This window comes from Phallusia mammillata, chromosome 2 (assembly GCF_965637545.1).
Source record: "Phallusia mammillata chromosome 2, kaPhaMamm4.hap1.1, whole genome shotgun sequence".
Classification (NCBI taxonomy): Eukaryota; Metazoa; Chordata; class Ascidiacea; order Phlebobranchia; family Ascidiidae; genus Phallusia; species Phallusia mammillata.
The window spans coordinates 1,935,888-1,955,855 of NC_137253.1; the positions used below are offsets into that span (position 1 = coordinate 1,935,888).

General features: G+C 36.0%; 2 protein-coding genes and 1 pseudogene across 2 annotated transcripts in view; all 3 read left to right on the forward strand.

Annotated features, from left to right (window-relative positions):
• The window catches only part of LOC145214863 (NACHT, LRR and PYD domains-containing protein 5-like), a 61,076-nt gene extending 48,858 nt beyond the window's left edge, over positions 1-12,218 (forward strand). Inside the window, exons 16-18 of the mRNA XM_080083471.1 lie at positions 9,718-9,900; positions 10,260-10,421; positions 11,376-12,218. Coding sequence (XP_079939597.1) covers positions 9,718-9,900; positions 10,260-10,421; positions 11,376-11,474 — 444 coding nt within the window. The 3' untranslated portion in view covers positions 11,475-12,218. The remainder of the gene's footprint in view (positions 1-9,717; positions 9,901-10,259; positions 10,422-11,375) is intronic.
• LOC145215393 (uncharacterized) lies at positions 1,063-8,305 on the forward strand. The gene is made up of 9 exons (XM_080084088.1): positions 1,063-1,205; positions 1,450-1,622; positions 1,763-1,879; positions 2,077-2,271; positions 3,074-3,175; positions 3,839-3,955; positions 5,553-7,339; positions 7,901-8,035; positions 8,225-8,305. The coding sequence occupies exons 1-9, from the start codon at positions 1,192-1,194 to the stop codon at positions 8,303-8,305; spliced, it is 2,721 nt and encodes a 906-aa protein (XP_079940214.1). The 5' UTR covers positions 1,063-1,191.
• Positions 12,219-16,971: 4,753 nt separating the features above from the next.
• Positions 16,972-19,916, forward strand: LOC145213739 (uncharacterized; annotated as a pseudogene).
• The last annotated feature ends 52 nt before the right edge of the window (positions 19,917-19,968 follow it).

Genomic DNA, 19,968 nt, shown 5'->3' on the forward strand with positions numbered 1-19,968 from the left:
AGCATGCCGAAGGATAGGGGTTTAACAATTCTTCTGTTGTGCGAAAAAACCCATACATGGTGTAATCATCATTCCATTTACGTTTCTTAGCGCGCAAAGTCGTTCTCTTTTGTATAATTTTCTTTGCAACAGAACACTGCTGGTCCTTACTGCAGTTGGTACTTACAGAAATGGCTTCTACGTTTCCTTCGGCATCTGTTTCTCCAACATTCTCAGGGTTGCATGACTCAATACAACTTTCACTTTCTACGGAGGACTTACTGAAGAAATTTCGTATATCCATCATTCCTTAATTTACACAGCAAACAACTAAGGTGAAAACAATAACTTGCAATTCAGATTCTACTGGAAAACAACCATTACCAACGATTATTAGGACAATTTAATTATGACGTAACAAGTTGAACATTGTAACAAGTTACTGAAGAACTGCGTTGTATGCCGTGCATTGAAAAATCCAGTTAACCTGGTCTGAAAAAAAAATGTAAATTTATTGCGACACTTGATCATAGGTATGTTGTATTATTGTATCTTGTACACCCCAGTACACCCCATCGAAGTGGTACACCCTTTAAAAATTCTGGTACACCCTGGGGTGTACGATACACCCGGTTGAAAAGCACTGCTATAGACCCGTCTCAATTTTTACTGGTTACTGTCAATGGACTTTTTGTAACAGAACCGGCTGAAAAACATACGTTTTATGATAGAATCGGCTGACAAAAAGCTTGAATCCCACCACTCGCTATTTAATTTATTTGAAAAATCAACAAATGTCTGGATTTTTAACAAACGTTTTAATGCATCAAATGCATGTTCAGACTCTTTCGTATGTCTGCAAGTATTGATTAATGTAAGAATATATTTTAGATGTGAGAATTTTTTTTACCCAGATAAAGCAACCCTAGTTAATGCCATTGTTTGAATAAGGGATGTAAACATGTGGTAAGAAATTTGCACTCACAAAAATGCAATAACATAATTTTTTGTACACTCATGATCCAGAATATTCATATTTAGCATTTGTTTAGTGAGGTTGTTTGGCTATGAACAAACGTAGTTGATTTTGCCACATTTCAATGCCGATATGATAATGGCTAGTTTCATATTTGCTGATGTGACTGTTTACATATTAATAGTTTTTTTAAAGGTTTATATTTTATGTAATTAAATTGTGGAAAAAGTTTCATCATGGCAAGTTCAAGGTAGTTTTTATAATTATTATTTGTTTTATAGTAGATACTTTCAAACAATCTAATTGTGGCAAGATTTACATTTCTTGTTGAATTATTGTTTGGGTCATGAAAAATGATGTAATGAGTTATATATGAATATGTTTTGCTTAGCCCATTATGGGATAAAAAAATCAAAAAATCCATGTCACTATCAGTATGCTTAAACATGCTTTTGAGACAAATATATTTAGGTTGAATGTAATTTGTTGTTCAGTAGTAGCAGCCAGGATTCAACAAAAAAATCTTCCAAACATGCTTTTCAAAAAGCATGCATAGATATGGATTTCAGATCAAAGCAGCAATTTCTTCGTAAACTTGGTTTTTCTGATTCTGAGGTTGGAAAATATTCGAAAAACAATGACTTGGACATGTTTCAGTTTTGGAAAGGTGGGAAATTTGTAGCAAAAGGTTCAGTTTTATTTTCATCTGGTTGCAATAAATAACTACTGTATATTTACTTATAGAGACACAACTTTGTAACATTAAGTTGGTAACATTTGAAAGAGTTAACTATTATTTTTTTACAGGTGTTGACAATAATGATGCAGAAATATTTGAACTTGTACAACAGGAAGTTTATTCCCACGAACGAAATGAGAAAGTTGATCAACTTTTGGCTGAAAACAAATCAAGAAGATTTCAAAGTAAATTGAATTGTGGATTTAAATTAAAAAAAATACTATTAGGCCAAAAGTTTTCATAAAGAATGTTGTTTTGTTAAAAGAAATAATTTTGTTAATCATGCCAAATATTGATATTGTGTCATGTTTTAGTTCATTTTTAAACCAACAATAAATCCCTTATTATTATTGCCACCATGCTTCTAGTTCTTGTTTTACAGATCGTGAAATTTCTTGGTTTATTTATGGATTTTGCCGATTTTATTCCAATGAGAGCTTTTGGAACGACACAATTATTAAACAAAAGTTCGCCCTGAAAGATGCTCAGTTGACAGAAATTGAGAGTGATTACAAGGGAAACTTTGCAGAAAGACAATATCGCATGATGATGATATGGATGAAAGCAAACAAACTAAGTAAAGACAGAATTTTGCCTAAGCTTAAATGCTATAACGTTTCCAGTTAGCAATATCTATCTCAGGTGTAAACTAGTGTCACAAACTAAATTATGATTTTATATTAACAAAGATTAGGTCTTTTAATTTATACCCAGTCAAGCGTGAATTCACTTTAACGCTTATAGCTCTTTGTGTGCTAACAATGGATGCCATTCCTTGAAGGGGACACATATTGTTTTTGTCTGTATTTTTTTTTCTTTTTTCTGTCTAATGCTTGTTTGTGAGACGCATTTGGTCAAGAAAGAGTGCTTTAAATTTATTCAAATTTACAGAGATGTTAGTTAATAATCCAAATTTGATCCTCCTGAAGTTTGACCCCAATTGACCCAGCGGTTCACCCACAGACCGCCAAAACGTATTTTTTTTAAATGGCTGTACTGACTAAACTACAAAACTTTCCATATGAAACTTGACAGAAATGAGTCGTTGTCACACCATGTTGGATTAAGCAATATCATACCATGTGGAAATACTCCACAAATGCGAATGCAGAGTTGTGTCATAAAAGTTGTCATTTGTTTTTTATAATCTTTGGTGTTTTTTGCCTTTTTGTAGAGTTGTTCAATGCTAGAATAAATGTTATAGAAAGCACGTTAAATGTTCATTTCAATTCCATTTTAATACCATTACTTTCTTTGTTTAACTGTTAGCCATAGCTGATAATTATCAGATTAAATTATAATTTTATGTTGTTCGCTGCTAGTTAACTTTTTGACTTTTTGAGCAACGTTTTAACTTTCGGTTTATTTTTTAATTTTAGAGAATATTGAGAAAACCATTATAAAACTGAAGAAGCTTCATCTTGAGATTCCTGAAACATTTGCTCCAACATCAGAAGCAGGAAGCTCAACTGGAGAAACAGGTTCACAATCTTACAATAAAATAAAATTTGCTGTTGCTCTGGCAACTACACATGTTCAATGATCTAATTTACACAGTTTGATTTGGGCAACAGCATAAAATAGATTGCACCACCTTGCGGTAATAGTGTGCCACCTTGCGGTAGACTGTGTAGACCTCTCTGTTAGCACCTGTTGTGCCTATTAAACTCGCAATATCAATTAAATGCTGGTTAGCCTAAGGCCCTGTGAAGCCCTTACTCTTGCTGTAAGTAACGAACGTTATAGTCACGATTCGATCGTGTTCATGTAACACTTTTTAACACTCGGCACAGTTGATTCTAACAGTGGTTGCCTCTTAATCATATTGTGAATTATCTTCACTTGTATGAGTGTGACGTAACAAAGTTAATATAAAATCCATTGTAACGTCATACTCTCAGTTGGACGCCAAGTGGCCTGGATTGACATTCATTGTTTTTTGAGATGTGTGACGAGCATCAATGTGTTACGCACATTAAACAAAATAGCGCACACTGCCATTTACAGTTTTGTCTGAAATTGCAAGATTAAATATTAAAACAGCCGGTCAAAATTTTTTGAGCCCCCCCCCCTAAATACGCTAGTGGTACCCAGTAAGTTACTTAGTCCTTTTCCTTAAAATTATTTCTTATATTCTCATGCAGATCCATTGTCCGCTGTGCATGATTCCCCAGACATGAAACTTTATAAGACAGAAACCGAAGATTCAGATTCTGAGAGTTTAGTAGATTCTGTTGAAGAAAATAAAGTCAATGAATTAGGTTGGTAGAAAACTTGTTGCTTGCAAATATTGCAAGGTGAGATCATTATTTTTTTTTTAAACTTATTGTTTGGTTTAAATGCACTTTCCCTTTTGGCAGTTTCCAAATTTTAACGCTCAACTATATCACATGTCATGGTATAAAATTTATGCACAAGATTTGACTGCTTTTATAATGGAGAACATTATTATGGGTCCCCTTCCCTGAAGGGGACACATATTGTTTTTGTCCGTATTTTTTTTCTTTTTTCTGTCTAACGCTGGTTTGTAACGCTCGTTTGGTAAAGAAATAGTGCTTCAAATTGTTTCAAATTTGGACATATGTTAGTTATTAACCTGAACTTGATCCTCCAAAAGTTTGACCCAGCGACACACCCACAGGCCCTCGAAACGTAAATGTGTCTAACGCCCGTTTGGTCAAGAAAGACACTGTAAGCAGAAGTCCCAAAAGAATATGTTTAGGAATAATAGGGCAGAGCGGGAGGGCTCAGCTTGACGTCGGACAGACGTTTTACGAGACGTCGTTTCGGTGATTAGAAATCAGCTGTTTTGCACAGCAATGCTAAGTCGTTTTATTAAGTTATCACTCACATTTTTAGTTTTGGCAAAGCTTTTACACATATGACGCGATTTAGACCTAATAAGCGTGCTTCGGTTTCGTATATGTCAAGCAAAATTTTGTTAATCAAACTAAATATAAAAAAATAAACTTGACTTTTTTGCAAGATAAAAGTTTTTTTAAATGCTCATTGTCAGGGTGGCCGCTGCTTGACCACGGGTTACTTAAGGTCAATTAGTAGGTATTACTAACACAGTTCAGAACTTTCTTTCGTCATAACATAGCTTTTTTTTTTTAAATAAATACTCAAGGCATGTATAAACTAGGTCAAATGGTGTTGTTGAACACCAAGGACGGCGTCTATTGAAAACGGTGTCAAAAGGTCATACAGTCGTTTGGTGTGTGCACCCTAAAGGTTGCTACAGGTCAATGGTACTCGTTTTGCGAAACAAAGTTAAATGAAAAACAATTTGTTATGTATACCCTTGTAGCAAACTGCTTTTTAATTTAAAGTGTCTGTAACACAACTGTACAGCTTTCTAAAAAAATTGTGTTTTAAACCTGACCTTGGACGACAATATCTGGCTCAAAGCGAGAGATTAAATTGAAAGTATTTGTTTCGTTCTTTTTTACTGTTTTTGTAACTATACGACAATAATAGTGCAAAAAAATACAAACAAATTTTTTTATTGTTGGGTTAATGCTTTCTAAAAATTTGTTCTTAAGAATTTAAAAATCACCGCAACATTTGTTTACTATAAATCCGCACAAACATGCGTCTGGGGACCCATTAGTTTTTGTTTACAAAAACAATCATATGTGTATATCAAATGATGTGTATAGTAAATTGGTAAATATCGTATAGAATATATAAAATGGAAGTATATCAGAAAGCCACCATTCTAGTTTTAAACATACATGTCACTTAGTTTGTGCTGCAAAACACAAAAGCATAATTAATTTCGAAGGTCTTGTATTATAAAACTACTTTCTGACCAACTTTTGATGCTTGACATTAAAGTTTATGCTGATTTCACAGTTGACACCACAACAGAAAAACTGCAACAGCATCTGAAGACAGTAGTAGATGAAAAATGTGGTAGAGAATATGGAAGAGCAGTGGAACCAGTTGATCTTGTGCTTGTAAAATATACTGGACAGAAAAACAATGATTCTAAAACACAACGAGAAAAATTGGCTAGAGTGGTAGATAAAGGAAATAAACTGAAAGGTGACATCACAATAGAAAACATGTTTGAAAAAGCAAAGATTGAAGCAGGAGGCTTTAAAAACCATGAAAAGTCAGTTGGCATGGTTGGTGCAGTTGGAGTGGGAAAGAGCACATTGACAAAAGTTATTGTTCGAAAAATTTTGGACAAGAAAATTCTTCCCAATGCTTCGCTTGTGTTTTACATCACAGTGGGCTCCATCAACTTGGAGCGAAAAACAGATTTATTTGAAGTACTTTTCGCATCACTGATTGCAGAGGGAAATATTGCAATACAGGAAGCAGAGAAAAAGGAGCTGATTAATTTCATCTTGCAGGATCCCAACACAGTAGTAATCATTGATGGTCTGGACGAAGCCAAAACTGAAAACTTACATTCATATCCGCATGTATTACCATTTGAAAAGACAGAACCAATGGCAGTAATATTTAATATTCTGAATTGCAAACTACTGAAGAATGCATACAAGCTGGTAACATCAAGAATTACTCAGTTTATTGATGCTTCTCCAGAATACAGACCAAAATTTGTTTTGGAAATTTTGGGGTTAGCTCCAAATGAACAGCAAAAACTTGCTAGGTGTGTATGTGGTAAACAGTTTGACAGAGTTTGGAAAATCCTTCAAGACAACCCAGCTTTGTTGGAATGCTGTGTAATACCTGTCAACATGCTTATGGCTCTTAACTTTCTGTTGGGAGAGGGAGGAACTTCAGGTAGTATCACACTCACAGGTGTTTACATTGCAATGTTAAACAGATACATTCGTTCAAAGCATTGCTCTTTTGAAAAAGGCATGGATGTGGTTAAGATGCTTTGTGACTTGGCATTTGATGGATGGCAAAAAAACAAGTCTCTGTTTTCAGATGAGGACTTGAAACAGTTTAAGATTCCATTGGCTACACAACAAGCATTTGTCAATGCAGCTGTAGATTCAGAGGATGGTCTTGCAATTCAGATTTTGCAACAAGACAAAGTTAGCTACTTTGTTCATCGCTCCTGGCAAGAGTTGTTGGTTGCACTCAGACTTGTTCTGTTTATGCCCCTATACGAGTTCAAATCTTTTCTTGAAAATGCTTTCGAGTCTGGAGATTTAGAAAATGTAGTAAAGTTTTGTTTTGGCATTTGCAAAGACAGTGTGTTTGAAAAAGCAAGACGACTTTCTCCTGCAGCACAAGTTGATAAAATAGAAGAAAAAAAAAAGTTTCTTGGCTTAATTGCTGAATCCAAATCAAAGAAACTGTCAGAGAGTGTCAGGCAAAGTGGTAAAGAACTTAACTTGCATAATTGGTTTCATTTATTAACGGAAAGAAGTTTGGTCACAGTAACGGAAAGTAATAAAGAACATGACATGCAAAAGTGGTTTCATATCTTTGCATGTTTGAATGAACTTGGCAGTGATGATATTAGCTTACCTGTGACCAAACTTCTACCAACAGTTGCTGACATGAGAGGTTCTGTATTTTCATCTGATATCACAAACATGGCTTCCCTTTACAAACTGAACAATACCACTCTGAATTTAAAAGCTGTTTCTCAGTCATTTGTTGGAAATGCTTTGCAGAGTTTTGGAAAATTTGTGCAAGGACACAAAGTTAAAGTTAGTATGATAACTACATATTGTCAACATGTTTCAGTTTTAGTTCCTTTGCCCAACCAATGCAATTTGCTTTGTAATTTATAAATTTCGTTATTGGTAAAGCTACAATTGAGACTTAAGTTGTACAACCAAATTCAGTTCCTGTATTTATATATATATATATATAAATATATATTACTTTTATAAACATTTTTAAACTCAATAACTCTTGAAACCTAAAAATAAATTTTTATAACGCTATACGTTTTAAGCTGCAATTAAGCTGAATTAATTGATAATCACCAAACTGTAACAATAGTTTTTAGATGATGCATTAACATTACCTTATGACTGCAGTAAGAAAAAATGTTGAGTTTGAATGAAACATTAATTTCATTTAAACATTTGTTTTTTTCTTCATAAAATAATTGCAATTAAGGGGAATTCCCACAGTTTGGTGTCACTTGTTTCAAAATATTTGTAATGTTGTGGTTGCACTTTTCAATTAATATCAGTTGTGTCAGGTTAATTGCTCATTTATCAACATTTGCTTTTATAATAAATCTTTTTCACCTGTTTCAGATTGATAACTTCAATTTACAACATTGTCCTGATGAACAACTGCAATTTGCTGGAAGCTTCCTTCCTCATGTGCAGATATTTTGTGTTGATCCATTTTTTGGTTCCCTTCGTGATTCAACAGACAGGGGCAGAAAGGTTTAAAGTTTCGTTTTTATTAAAGTTGTTTTATTACATTTTTGACTATATTATCATACACTGAACACATTTTGTATCATATGAATCACGATTGAGAACATAGAAAATTGTGCATAACTGTACACAAACACTACACTAGTGACACAAAATCTTTAGAAATACACCAATATAAAAACATATTTTCTACAGAATGTGTTAACATTGGCCAGAAGCATTAAAGATGGACTTCTGCAAATTGATCACCCACATCAGGTTTGCTATACTTACTAATATTTCCTTTGGATAAACAGTTTCAAACACATTTGGCCAGACACCAAGCACTGCAACAACTTAACACTAAAAACTCAATTTCTGGTTCAGTCCAGTTTTTCTGCTACAACTATATTTTATCACCTAATTGTACAATGTGCATTTGAATAATTTCTGTTTTAACAAGTTACTGTTTTCCTAATATATGTTTAAATGATAAAGTCACAAATAAATAGGAGATCACAATGTTTTTTCATTTACTTATAATTACTTGTTTTTATGTTTAACAGACAAAGGAGTTGTGGTTGAATGGCATACCTTTTGGAGATGAAGGTGTGAGCATACTAAGCAGTGGGGTGGGCAAAGTAGCTGAACTTGATATTGAAAACGTTGGCATGACGTCAGTTGGTGCTGTTAAGTTGGGTGAACATCTTGAGATGGAAACTACACAGTCCATGGTAACTGTGAATTTGTTTGTCACTTTTCTATTGTCATTGTCATATCCATTGTGACAAAATATTTGTTAATAGAGAAACAATGATTTCAAACAATATTTTTTATTGTGATTGGTGTTTGGGCGTCGACGGTTCCATGTTGCAAAGCTGTTAACTTCACATTATTGTTGTTGTGTGAAATGTACATTATTGTTTAGGTTAGATTGAATATCACTCATAATGAAGTGGGAGACATTGGAGCTTGTGTAATTACCAAGTCAATCCACAAAATGAAAAAGCTTGAAATGCGTGGTTGTGGAATCACATGTAAAGGAATGCCAGGCATCACTCAAAACATCCTAAACTCTCAAACTAAGGTTTGTCACTATTATTGTTGATGATAATTTTGCTGAAATGTTTTTAATTAACTTTAGTATTGCTTGATTGTGTGATAAAATTAAAGTTAAAATCAAAGATTTCTGAGTTTAAATAACTGTTCACATTTTAGTTTTAAACTGTATTAGGATTCTGTGGTTTGTTTTTGCAAAATGACCAAACTAGTTGTTCCTGCTTAGATTCCCTGCTTGGATTTGTTGGGGAACAAGTTTGGTGATAATGGGGCCCAGGAACTTGGAAAATGTTTGCATCTGGTGGGGAAGCTCATTTTGTGTGATTGTGACATCACTTCCACTGGTACAGATGCATTGGCTGGTGGATTATCAAAGTTACAGACACCAGTAAGTTCCTAAAAGACTTTTAAAAATAAATTACCTGGTTTCATTTAACTGCTAAAGTAAGTTGCTATAAAATATTTGTTGTACTGTGTGTGTTTCAGAAAATATAAGTTTCCTTGTTACAGTAAAATATACAACTTTCTATCAACTGTAATGTTAGGTTAAATTGTGACAAAATAAAGAAAAGCACAGTAAAACAATTCCAGTGCAAACTTAATTTACTTGAACAGTTGTGCATTTCCTTTTTTCTTTTTCTACTTTTTAGATGGATAAACTTGACCTGGGTAACAACCCAATCGGTGACCTTGGTGCTGCAGCAATGTCAAAATGTTTGAGTAATGTCAAGTCACTTGGTTTGGGTGGTGGCAGATATGCTGATCGTGGTTGTGGAATAACATCCGATGGAGTTTCTCATATCACTTCAGGTTTGCTGTCACTCCAAGAACCGGTGAGATGACAGTTGAATAATTTGCAGTATTGAACATTTATTCAAAAAATTATATTAACTTGTGTTGTAACTTATTTCACCAACGAAAATTTTATTTCATATTTCTTCACGTGCAGCAGATATATTTATGTCAACACTGGCAAATATAAAATACATACACTCTATTTTTTTAGCAAGAGCCAGAGTCCTTGAAAACAGTTTTTTTATTAGTTGTTATTCTGTTCAACTTTCATCAGTACATGTGAAATTGCATTTACAAATTATTAGGCATTATCAGTGGTTTAGTATGTGTGTATAAAAGTTAAATTTTCTTGTATGTGCAGTATGTGTGTAACATGTATGTCAAATTTGCATTTTAGATGCAATACTTGAACTTGACATCTAACAATTTTGGTGATGATGGGGCAAAGAAGCTTTCCAAATGTTTACATCAAGCGAAGAGACTTAACTTGCATAAATGTGGAATCACACCCACTGGAGTAAAAGCATTGGTTGATGGATTGTCAACACTACAAACACCAGTAAGTTGTTTCTGTATGAAGTTCAACAAATTTAAAGACACACTTAAAAATGGATTAACACAGTTTGCTGTGTTTGTTGCAATTAATAGTCCACAACCACTTTAAATGTTCACTCTATGCCTGCCCCTCGGACTGAAAATGTTGATTTAAATTGTCTTCTAAATGTATTGCTACATTTACATGTCAACGCACAAGTGTTTGTTTTCTTGTTTGAGTAAAGTGGTATTCCCTGAATTGCCCATCTTTATTGTATGCCTAGGGCTGGTTGTGAACTGTTTTGGTTTATTCAGTTGGAATTTAAAGTGTTCATAAGAATCTAAATGCTTAACATGTTAAATATATAATATGAATTTAAATATTTTTCTATTTTTATTAAATAGAGCTGTGCTTCTCGAATTGTTGAAATTTCCTGTTTCATAGCAGGGGTCGCTAACCTGTGGGTCAGGTGCCATATATGACTTTCTAATATGCTTGTGTGCTCTAAACATTAAAGTATATGTGTTTCAAAATTTTATTGTACTATGGTTAATTTGGGCCACTGCAACTTTTTTGGCCAAGTTACTTCAACAGTACTACATTTTTCTTTGAAATATGTTTATTGCCTTCATTGAATGGCAACCACTGGTTCAGAGTCAGTTGATATTGCACAAAAGCATTTATGACATGTGTAGAATAGAATAAGCAAAACCTAATAAACACAGCAACGATCCAATAAAGGTTTCTATATTGGCAAAATGAGCATTAGAAAATATTTTTCTATTAAATTTAACAGACTGTACTATTTGGTTAATCCTCACTATTCTTGACTTTTGTACACATTAAAAATCTACACAGACATTACTGATTGGTTGCTACCTAATGCTCTGAATTATCTCCTACTTACCCGATGCCACTAACACAACACAAGTAAGGAATGTATATAGTTTTGTTTCATCTTATGGTTTGCTTTCATAGATGGAAAAGCTTAGGCTTGATTGGAAGCTGAAGAGTTGCATTGATGCAGATGATTTGAAAATCCTCGAGTCAAAAGTAAAGAAACTTGATTGGTGGTGATGCAGCTGCAAGAATCCTGAAAATGCAACAAGTTTATGGACAGTTTTTCTTGGGCATGAAACTTCCAGTTACTTTAAAACCATTTTGTGCATGTTAACATTTTTTGCCTATTTATAATTATTAATTGTCTTTATCGTTAGAAATTCCCTAAAAGTTGTACTTTCATTTTTTTTTTAATATTAGCAAAACTTCGTTGTCCAAAGTTATTTTGTAATTTGCTTCCAAAACATGTTGCCATGGTTTCAACAACGCGCAAATCTTTTTACGTTTTATTTTAAACATTGATCAAAAATTTTAGCTTTGTACATTTCTTAAATATATTTTAATCACTGAAAAATTTTACTAATGCAATTTTTGCGCCATCACTATATTTTCATTCCTTCCAACATGTTTCACTTTTCCTACTTGGTGTTGTTGTTTGTATTTTGTTGTGTAGCTCTCCTGAACTTTGTATATGATGTGTTGAAAACTAAATAGCTTCAAAAATGCAATGCAAAGATTTTTTTAAAGATTTTTCAACTGATTTTGCTTAGCACTTGTTTTTCTCCTAAACATTTGCCTCTCAATTAGTTTAACACCAAATCGTTTACACTGTATGTTTGATCTGTAAATTAAATTATTACATGATTTTGAAGCTATGCTATCATTATTTGTTTTAATAAACTTTTTGATATCATTAAGTCACTGTGTATCAGTTTGCAATCGAGAGAAATCAAATGATTTCTTCCCAAATACTTTTGTATTTCATTTTTTCACTGTATTTTTTTATCTATACTATAAACGATATCAGTTTGCTCTTTGCTGTTTCAACTTTGGTATATTATTGTAAATATGTGACGCATGATTATTTGTGTATATGTCAATTAAAAACCAGTTACTTTATAAACTCTCATATCCCAGTGTTTTTCAACTAACACTCCACAGATCTGTGCCAATCCACAAACATTTTGCTGCAATCCACCAACAACTGTTTGCTATATATGCAGCATATAAACTAAGTAGTACTTTTATGTTTTGAAAAGCACTTTTAGTAGCCTATATTATTACAACTATATGATGTGTGATTATTTGTGCATGTGTCAATTAAAAACCTGTTACTATATGAACTCTCATATCCCAGTGCTTTTCAACTAACACTCCACAGATCTGTGCCAATCTACGAACATTTTGCTACAATCCACCAACAACTGTTTGTATATGACAGCATTTAAACTAAGTAGTACTTTTATGTTTTGTAATTCTATTTTATATGATTGACGTATTTAGAATATTGATGATGTAAATAGGATTGATGTAAAAGATTTGTACAAACTTGTCTATTGGTGTGAAACACACGATAATATTTCCAAGTGTTTCCTGCAACACCTGAGATCGACTCCCACCATTCCCTGCACACTGCTGAATCAAATAACAACATTTCAAAACTTATTGTTAACTCATAGTTCTGCGTAACACTAACAGTTCGTTGTCTTGTCAAATGCGTCTTTTTGTATTTTTTTGATACACAGCGCCGTCTTGTGGATTTGCCTTGATGTACTACTTCCGCTAGGTGGGGCAGTGAGACTGTACATTATGCTGAACCATGCTTTTCTGCGCATTTGCATCTGACCAAGCAGAAATACCAAGTCTGTGGTAGATATATGTCATAAATTTTATTAAAGGAAACATAGAGACACAGTTGCAGTAACATACAACCAATAATTCGGAAATGAGTTTTCCTACTGCAGATTTTATGCCTTCACATCTACTGTGAACTTTAGTTTCTGTACTAATAAAATTTGCCTGTAGAAAATTTAGCATATCTATCTGCGTTAATAATATCGGAAACCCTTCTTCATATACTTCATACTAGCAGAGTTTTTCAAAATACTTGTCGAAGTTGGTGAAAGCATGCATTTAAAACAGTAAAGTTATTCTTTGTTTTGTAGCTGCAACCTTGTGTTTGTTAATATTCGTAACACACAAGCCTGTTTTAAATTAATAGATTAGTTTCAACAACAAACTAAATCATGTTTCCTGTTTAACTGAGATTGTTAGGCCTAATTGTTTTCTACTCCGTTCAAAACGAGCAAAATGTTTAAAGTTTGTTGAATCTGCGTGTTTAGAAATTTTGGGGTAATTTTCTTCTCTGAAATCTGCCAAACAAGAAAACGCTTGAGATATTTTGATTTGCGAATCGGAGGTAACCTAAATCAAGTTGGCCGAGTGGTTGGCGCAACCGCCTTGTGATCAGAAAGTCGTTGGTTCTAATCCCATCTCGGTCGCTTTGGTTTCCCTGAGCAAGAAACTTAAGCGGCATTGCTCCAACCCAGTGGTTCCCGATAGGTTGAACTAAATTGAAGTCACCAACTGCCTAAAATCGAAAAAATCTAATAAAAAATTTAAACAGATTTCCAATAAAACAGGCAGCTCAACGGCGGACTCATTGTGAGCATAACGCATTCAGTCGTTGCCCGCCCACCGAGGATAAAAATGAAACAAACAACAATCGCCAACAAATCGTGTTCGTGTGTAAAACATATATATTTTTTTTATTTAAGCAGCGGGTTTTCCAAAGGTTACTGTGAAACAGAACAGCTTTACTAAATCTGTGTATATAAAGTTAAAAACCTGAACTTCCAATGACGGATAAACTGGTAATCGGAATTTAAAAGACTGTTATTGTTTTCTATCAGGCGTTTCCCGCGACTTTTACTTCCTCTTGAAGCGTCGCACGGTCTGCTGTCAGTCAAGCTTTTGTTCAGGTGCTGTGCAGAGATCGAAACACTTGCATTTGCGCTGTATTGGAGTCATTGCCGAATATATATTGCCGAAATTACAGCTGTTAAAAGCAAGCTGGAAAAATAGCTTCCCATTAGTCATGGAACTACACCGCAACAAATGGCGTATCCAGGGAGGGGCCAAAGGGGCCATGGCCCCATCCAAATTTTCAAAGTTGTGTATTGAGAAACTTTAATTTAGTGTAGTTTTGTCCCTCATCATTGTGGTTTCGTCTTTTTACTGTCAAAGGAATATGTAAATTAACAAAAATGCCTGTTGTCACCAGTTTTTTTATGTAGACATGGAGTTTGGCAAGTCACGTGTTTGGTAAAAGCACGCCTTACGCCGAGCATTAGCAAAAGTTGTATTAGACAGCAAACTATTAGGCCCCTCCCAAAATTTTTGTCTACCTACGCCACTGACCGCAACACGGGTTAAGTTCATCCAATAGGCACTAGACCAGCCACACCTTTGGTCATTACCCTCGTATACCAGTAGCCTAATTCAGGATAAGTCAGGATTTTTAAGAACTTTAGGAGCTATACAAGAGAGGGTGGGTTGGTTAGACACTGATCAGTGACAAATATGTCGTAATCATTAATATCGTTTCTATGTTTCATTAAGTGTATCAGCTCTCTTGAAACAGTATTGTAAAAGCTTTAATATAATTTTGTTGCTAAAATTTATCAGCCACAGAAAGTCGCAATTCTTTAGCAGAAAGTTGAACCACTGGCTGTCATGCTTCCTTAAAATCATATTACACATTACGTTTAAAACCACTGACTTGTTGCTTTGAACAATTTAAATTAACTTTAAGTGAAAAAACGAGTCAAAAATCGATTTTTGAAAGGGAACTTTTGTTTCCCTAAAAACGAAGTAAGTTTAGTGTATTCAGTACCTACCATAATAATCATGGTGAATTAATAGTTTTTTTTAATAAGGTTTTGCCGTTTCACCAATAGCATGACAAGTTAACATAACTAGTCGCCAATTAATCACTTTTCGAATTTTTTTCTTTCATGCAAACTCAAACCTATTTGCAGTGTAAAAAATGTTTTCACTATTGGGGATTTCCCATGATTGTTTGCATTGAATTTGTCTTCCGGTCTTATAATGTAGTTTCTTGTGTTATTCGTTAACTTTACTGTACAAGATCGTTGTCTCTTATTTAAATGAGATGAATTTGTTGTATGGCTTAATGCTGCCAAAAGTTTTGCGCAACCCAACATTAGGTTATGTCAAAAACTCATAGTTAATTATAATGAAAAGTATCTTAATGAAATGTACACGGTAAAGCTGAAACAAGCACACTGCCACTTTTAGGACTACATACATCCAATCCCACCTTAAAGTGGATTGGATTGAAGTTGAAGTCATCATACAATCTAGTAAACCTGGGGTGTACAAACCTTGTTTAACAGGAGTCAATTTCTATTAGGTAAAGACTCCTGCCTGCAGGCCAACATGTTTTTGCGAAGTTTTTAACCGCAAAATTTAAACACAAAATATATGGGATTTGCAAAAATTGTGAGATCTTGTTGCGTCAGCACCACGGGTACTTTTATTTTTCCGGCAAATAAATGTGCATGGAAAGCTGACAATCCAAAAACTTAGTAATTCTTTTCTTATTATTGAAATCTCCTTTCAAGTAAAACGACCGCGACGATTCAGGGTCATTAAAATCAGATGAAGAAAATTCAGTGTGAAAAACCACTAAATCTGTCGCTATGTTTTATTTGTTTTATCAAAACAAATGCATTTCGCTATAAAAAGCATCATCAGTGTCTAAAAACAAAATAAAAAGCGGGATAAGAGCAAAAAATGCAAAAAACACACACCACCAGACCAACCGCAAAAAGCCTTTCCTCTGTCTTACAGGACTGCAAATGCAGACCGGCAGGTATGGCGTTGATAAAACACACGAAAAAAGGCGAGGAAAAGATAAGGGCGCAAAACGAAAAAACAAACACGATTGCAACAACAAAGCGATTGCAGTTAACGAACTGCCGGAAGGACCATCGCTTGAACATTTATTGTGGCGCCGGTTAAAATTAGCCATTTGTTTTCACAAATATCCAATTTTTCTGTTCGCGGTTCCTCCACAAAAACCACATTATAACAGAGCGCAATATCTAACTTTTTTTGAAAAAGTTGGAAATGTTTATTGTGGTAGTGCTGAAGAAGGGCCGCGCGGTCACCCCCTACACTTAAGTCGGACGTCCGCCAAACAGACCGATGTGAATTCCATCGGGTCGAAAACTTATTTTTTGTTTGGCCGACGTATTGTTCTTCACACACCAAACACGTGGCAACATATATTCCGTAGTTACGACACGAAAGGTGCTGACGTAAGTGAAACAGTCTTTGCTGTGACCGCAAGTCAGTCACCGGAAAAACCATTGATTTGGATTTGCCGTGGTGACCGCACAGGGCGCATTTGCCACAAGGGTAAGATCCTGTTTTATGGTCTTCTGTTTCGTGCGCTAATACTTTGTAGCGCATCAAGGCAGCGCCGATGGTGAAGGGTCGCTTGTAGACTACACATGCTGATGGCTTCAACTGCCTTTCCCGGTCGGTCAGTCGTAGAATGTTGGTGAAGGAAGTAGCCCAAACAATTCTTCTTTCGTTCCTTAGTCAGGAAGTTGGGGGGGCAAAACGTTCCTTCCATTGGGCTGCTGCAGTAATTATGGCGGAATAAACTTTAAACGGAAAACAGGATTAGCTGTATTAGCAATTTCGCAAGTTGAAAATGCAAATACGTAAAATGGAGAATGACTTAGACAACATCCACAGACAAGCCCACTTCTCCAAATACGCACATAATCTTAAAAATCACAAAAGGGCTGTTGCAAGAAACTTTATCCGGAAAATCAACTGGCTCTACGAAAAGCAACGTCCACAGCGAGCGAGTGTTCCCCTCTACTTTCCTGGAAGTTCCAGTAGGCACAAAAAGAACAGACGTGACACCCAAAGGTACAGGAAAAGAAAAGCGTACAAACTAAGAGAAACCATTGTGCAACAGGCCTCACAAGTCATTCTTAATAAATCGGCGTTTAACCTGGATGACAATGACAAAATTCTTCTTATGAAGGGTCCAAATTTCGTCGCGACGCCAAATTGGGCAACAGCAGTAGAGACGAACGAATGGCTAAACACTCAAGCACATATCAGGAGAATGGAATGGGCACACGTGTTTGAAAATAGTGAAGCAGAGTATGTTGCATTACCACGTAAGCTGACAGTCCCACGACACTCGAGACCAGATAAGAGCCAGCTAGATGATGTCACCATTGCGTACGTGGTAGGTGTCATGGCAAAAATGCGCAATTTGAAAGAAGAAGTAATCCAGCGGTATAAGAAGAAAAACAACCTATCCGTAGACTTACGAAAAAGCCTTCACAAACTTTACACAATGGTTCGTGATAAAAAAAATCGTTATCTGCCGTTCAGACAAGGATGGCAAAATTATTATCATCAACTATTCTGATTATGACAAGATCATGAAGCGAGAACTTGCACAGTTTGTCGAGCTTGACATGACACCTGAGAGACTTGGGCAACACCTGGATAAAGTCCGCAAAATGTGTGACAAATATATGATGGTCCTCCATGCTGAAGGCGCAATAACTGAAAAGCTTCTCTATGGTACGGTAGGAATAAAATTTCAAAACAACCGCTATCACCACACGCACGGTTGTTTGTCGAAAGTGTTTTGCAACAACAACACAGCATATGCCTACCCGTTATTCAAGACGCATAAACTACAACCGGCCTTGCTTTCATCTATCGACGCTGCCGACATCCCAATCAGACTGCTTCAATCCGCTGGAAACATCACGACATCACGGGTAACGGCATTTCTAGAACTCGTACTCCAGCCCATTAGTGTGGCATACTGTCGGTCTTCCGTCGATGAATATTGCCGTGACACCCGAGATTACCTCATGCAATTGGATCAGTGGAAAAGGGCGCATGATTCACAAATGTGTTCTAATCGACCTCTTTTCTTGGTTACAGCAGACGTCACAAAAATGTATGCAAATCTGCGCCGCGATATTGTCGCAGAAGCTTTGCTGGACGCTACCACTACCCAATCAACGCTATCTGAAAACGCTTGCCAATCGCTGATGCAGCTTGTGATGTACTGCCTAGAAAATGTGATAACTCAGTACCAACAAGCATTTTTTCAGCAGTCAGAAGGAATTGTCACAGGAGACAACCACTCTGTTTCAGTGGCAAACATTACAGCGCATTACATTATTAAACAAGAAGTGGGTGCTGTGGGTGAAACAGAATTATTTCGCCGATATATTGACGACATAGTATGGTTGTCATATGGGAAGACCCGCACGTTGGCCGTGGAACGCGCCATTCGGGATAGGTTTGCTCTAAACAATCTCGAAATAACCTTTCGCCGCATCTCCACTATCCAAGATGGCGCATGCTTGGAGTTTCTTGATGTACTGCACATCATAGACAAGACTGTGCGGTGTGGTTTTTACACCACCAACTATGTAAAACCGACGGCAAAAGGGAGATTATTCCTCAACGGCACGTCCCACCATCCACCATGGATTTTTAGAGGCATCGTGTTTGGGGAGTGCATACGCCTCCGTCGACTTAACGAAATGCATGACCTATATAGGTCCAGCCTCTGCGACCTGGAGGCAAAATGTCGGCGCTCCTGTTTTCCGTTTAAAGTTTATTCCGCCATAATTACTGCAGCAGCCCAATGGAAGGAACGTTTTGCCCCCCCAACTTCCAGACTAAGGAACGAAAGAAGAATTGTTTGGGCTACTTCCTTCACCAACATTCTACGACTGACCGACCGGGAAAGGCAGTTGAAGCCATCAGCATGTGTAGTCTACAAGCGACCCTTCACCATCGGCGCTGCCTTGATGCGCTACAAAGTATTAGCGCACGAAACAGAAGACCATAAAACAGGATCTTACCCTTGTGGCAAATGCGCCCTGTGCGGTCACCACGGCAAATCCAAATCAATGGTTTTTCCGGTGACTGACTTGCGGTCACAGCAAAGACTGTTTCACTTACGTCAGCACCTTTCGTGTCGTAACTACGGAATATATGTTGCCACGTGTTTGGTGTGTGAAGAACAATACGTCGGCCAAACAAAAAATAAGTTTTCGACCCGATGGAATTCACATCGGTCTGTTTGGCGGACGTCCGACTTAAGTGTAGGGGGTGACCGCGCGGCCCTTCTTCAGCACTACCACAATAAACATTTCCAACTTTTTCAAAAAAAGTTAGATATTGCGCTCTGTTATAATGTGGTTTTTGTGGAGGAACCGCGGACAGAAAAATTGGATATTTGTGAAAACAAATGGCTAATTTTAACCGGCGCCACAATAAATGTTCAAGCGATGGTCCTTCCGGCAGTTCGTTAACTGCAATCGCTTTGTTGTTGCAATCGTGTTTGTTTTTTCGTTTTGCGCCCTTATCTTTTCCTCGCCTTTTTTCGTGTGTTTTATCAACGCCATACCTGCCGGTCTGCATTTGCAGTCCTGTAAGACAGAGGAAAGGCTTTTTGCGGTTGGTCTGGTGGTGTGTGTTTTTTGCATTTTTTGCTCTTATCCCGCTTTTTATTTTGTTTTTAGACACTGATGATGCTTTTTATAGCGAAATGCATTTGTTTTGATAAAACAAATAAAACATAGCGACAGATTTAGTGGTTTTTCACACTGAATTTTCTTAATCCAAAAACTTAAACCAATAT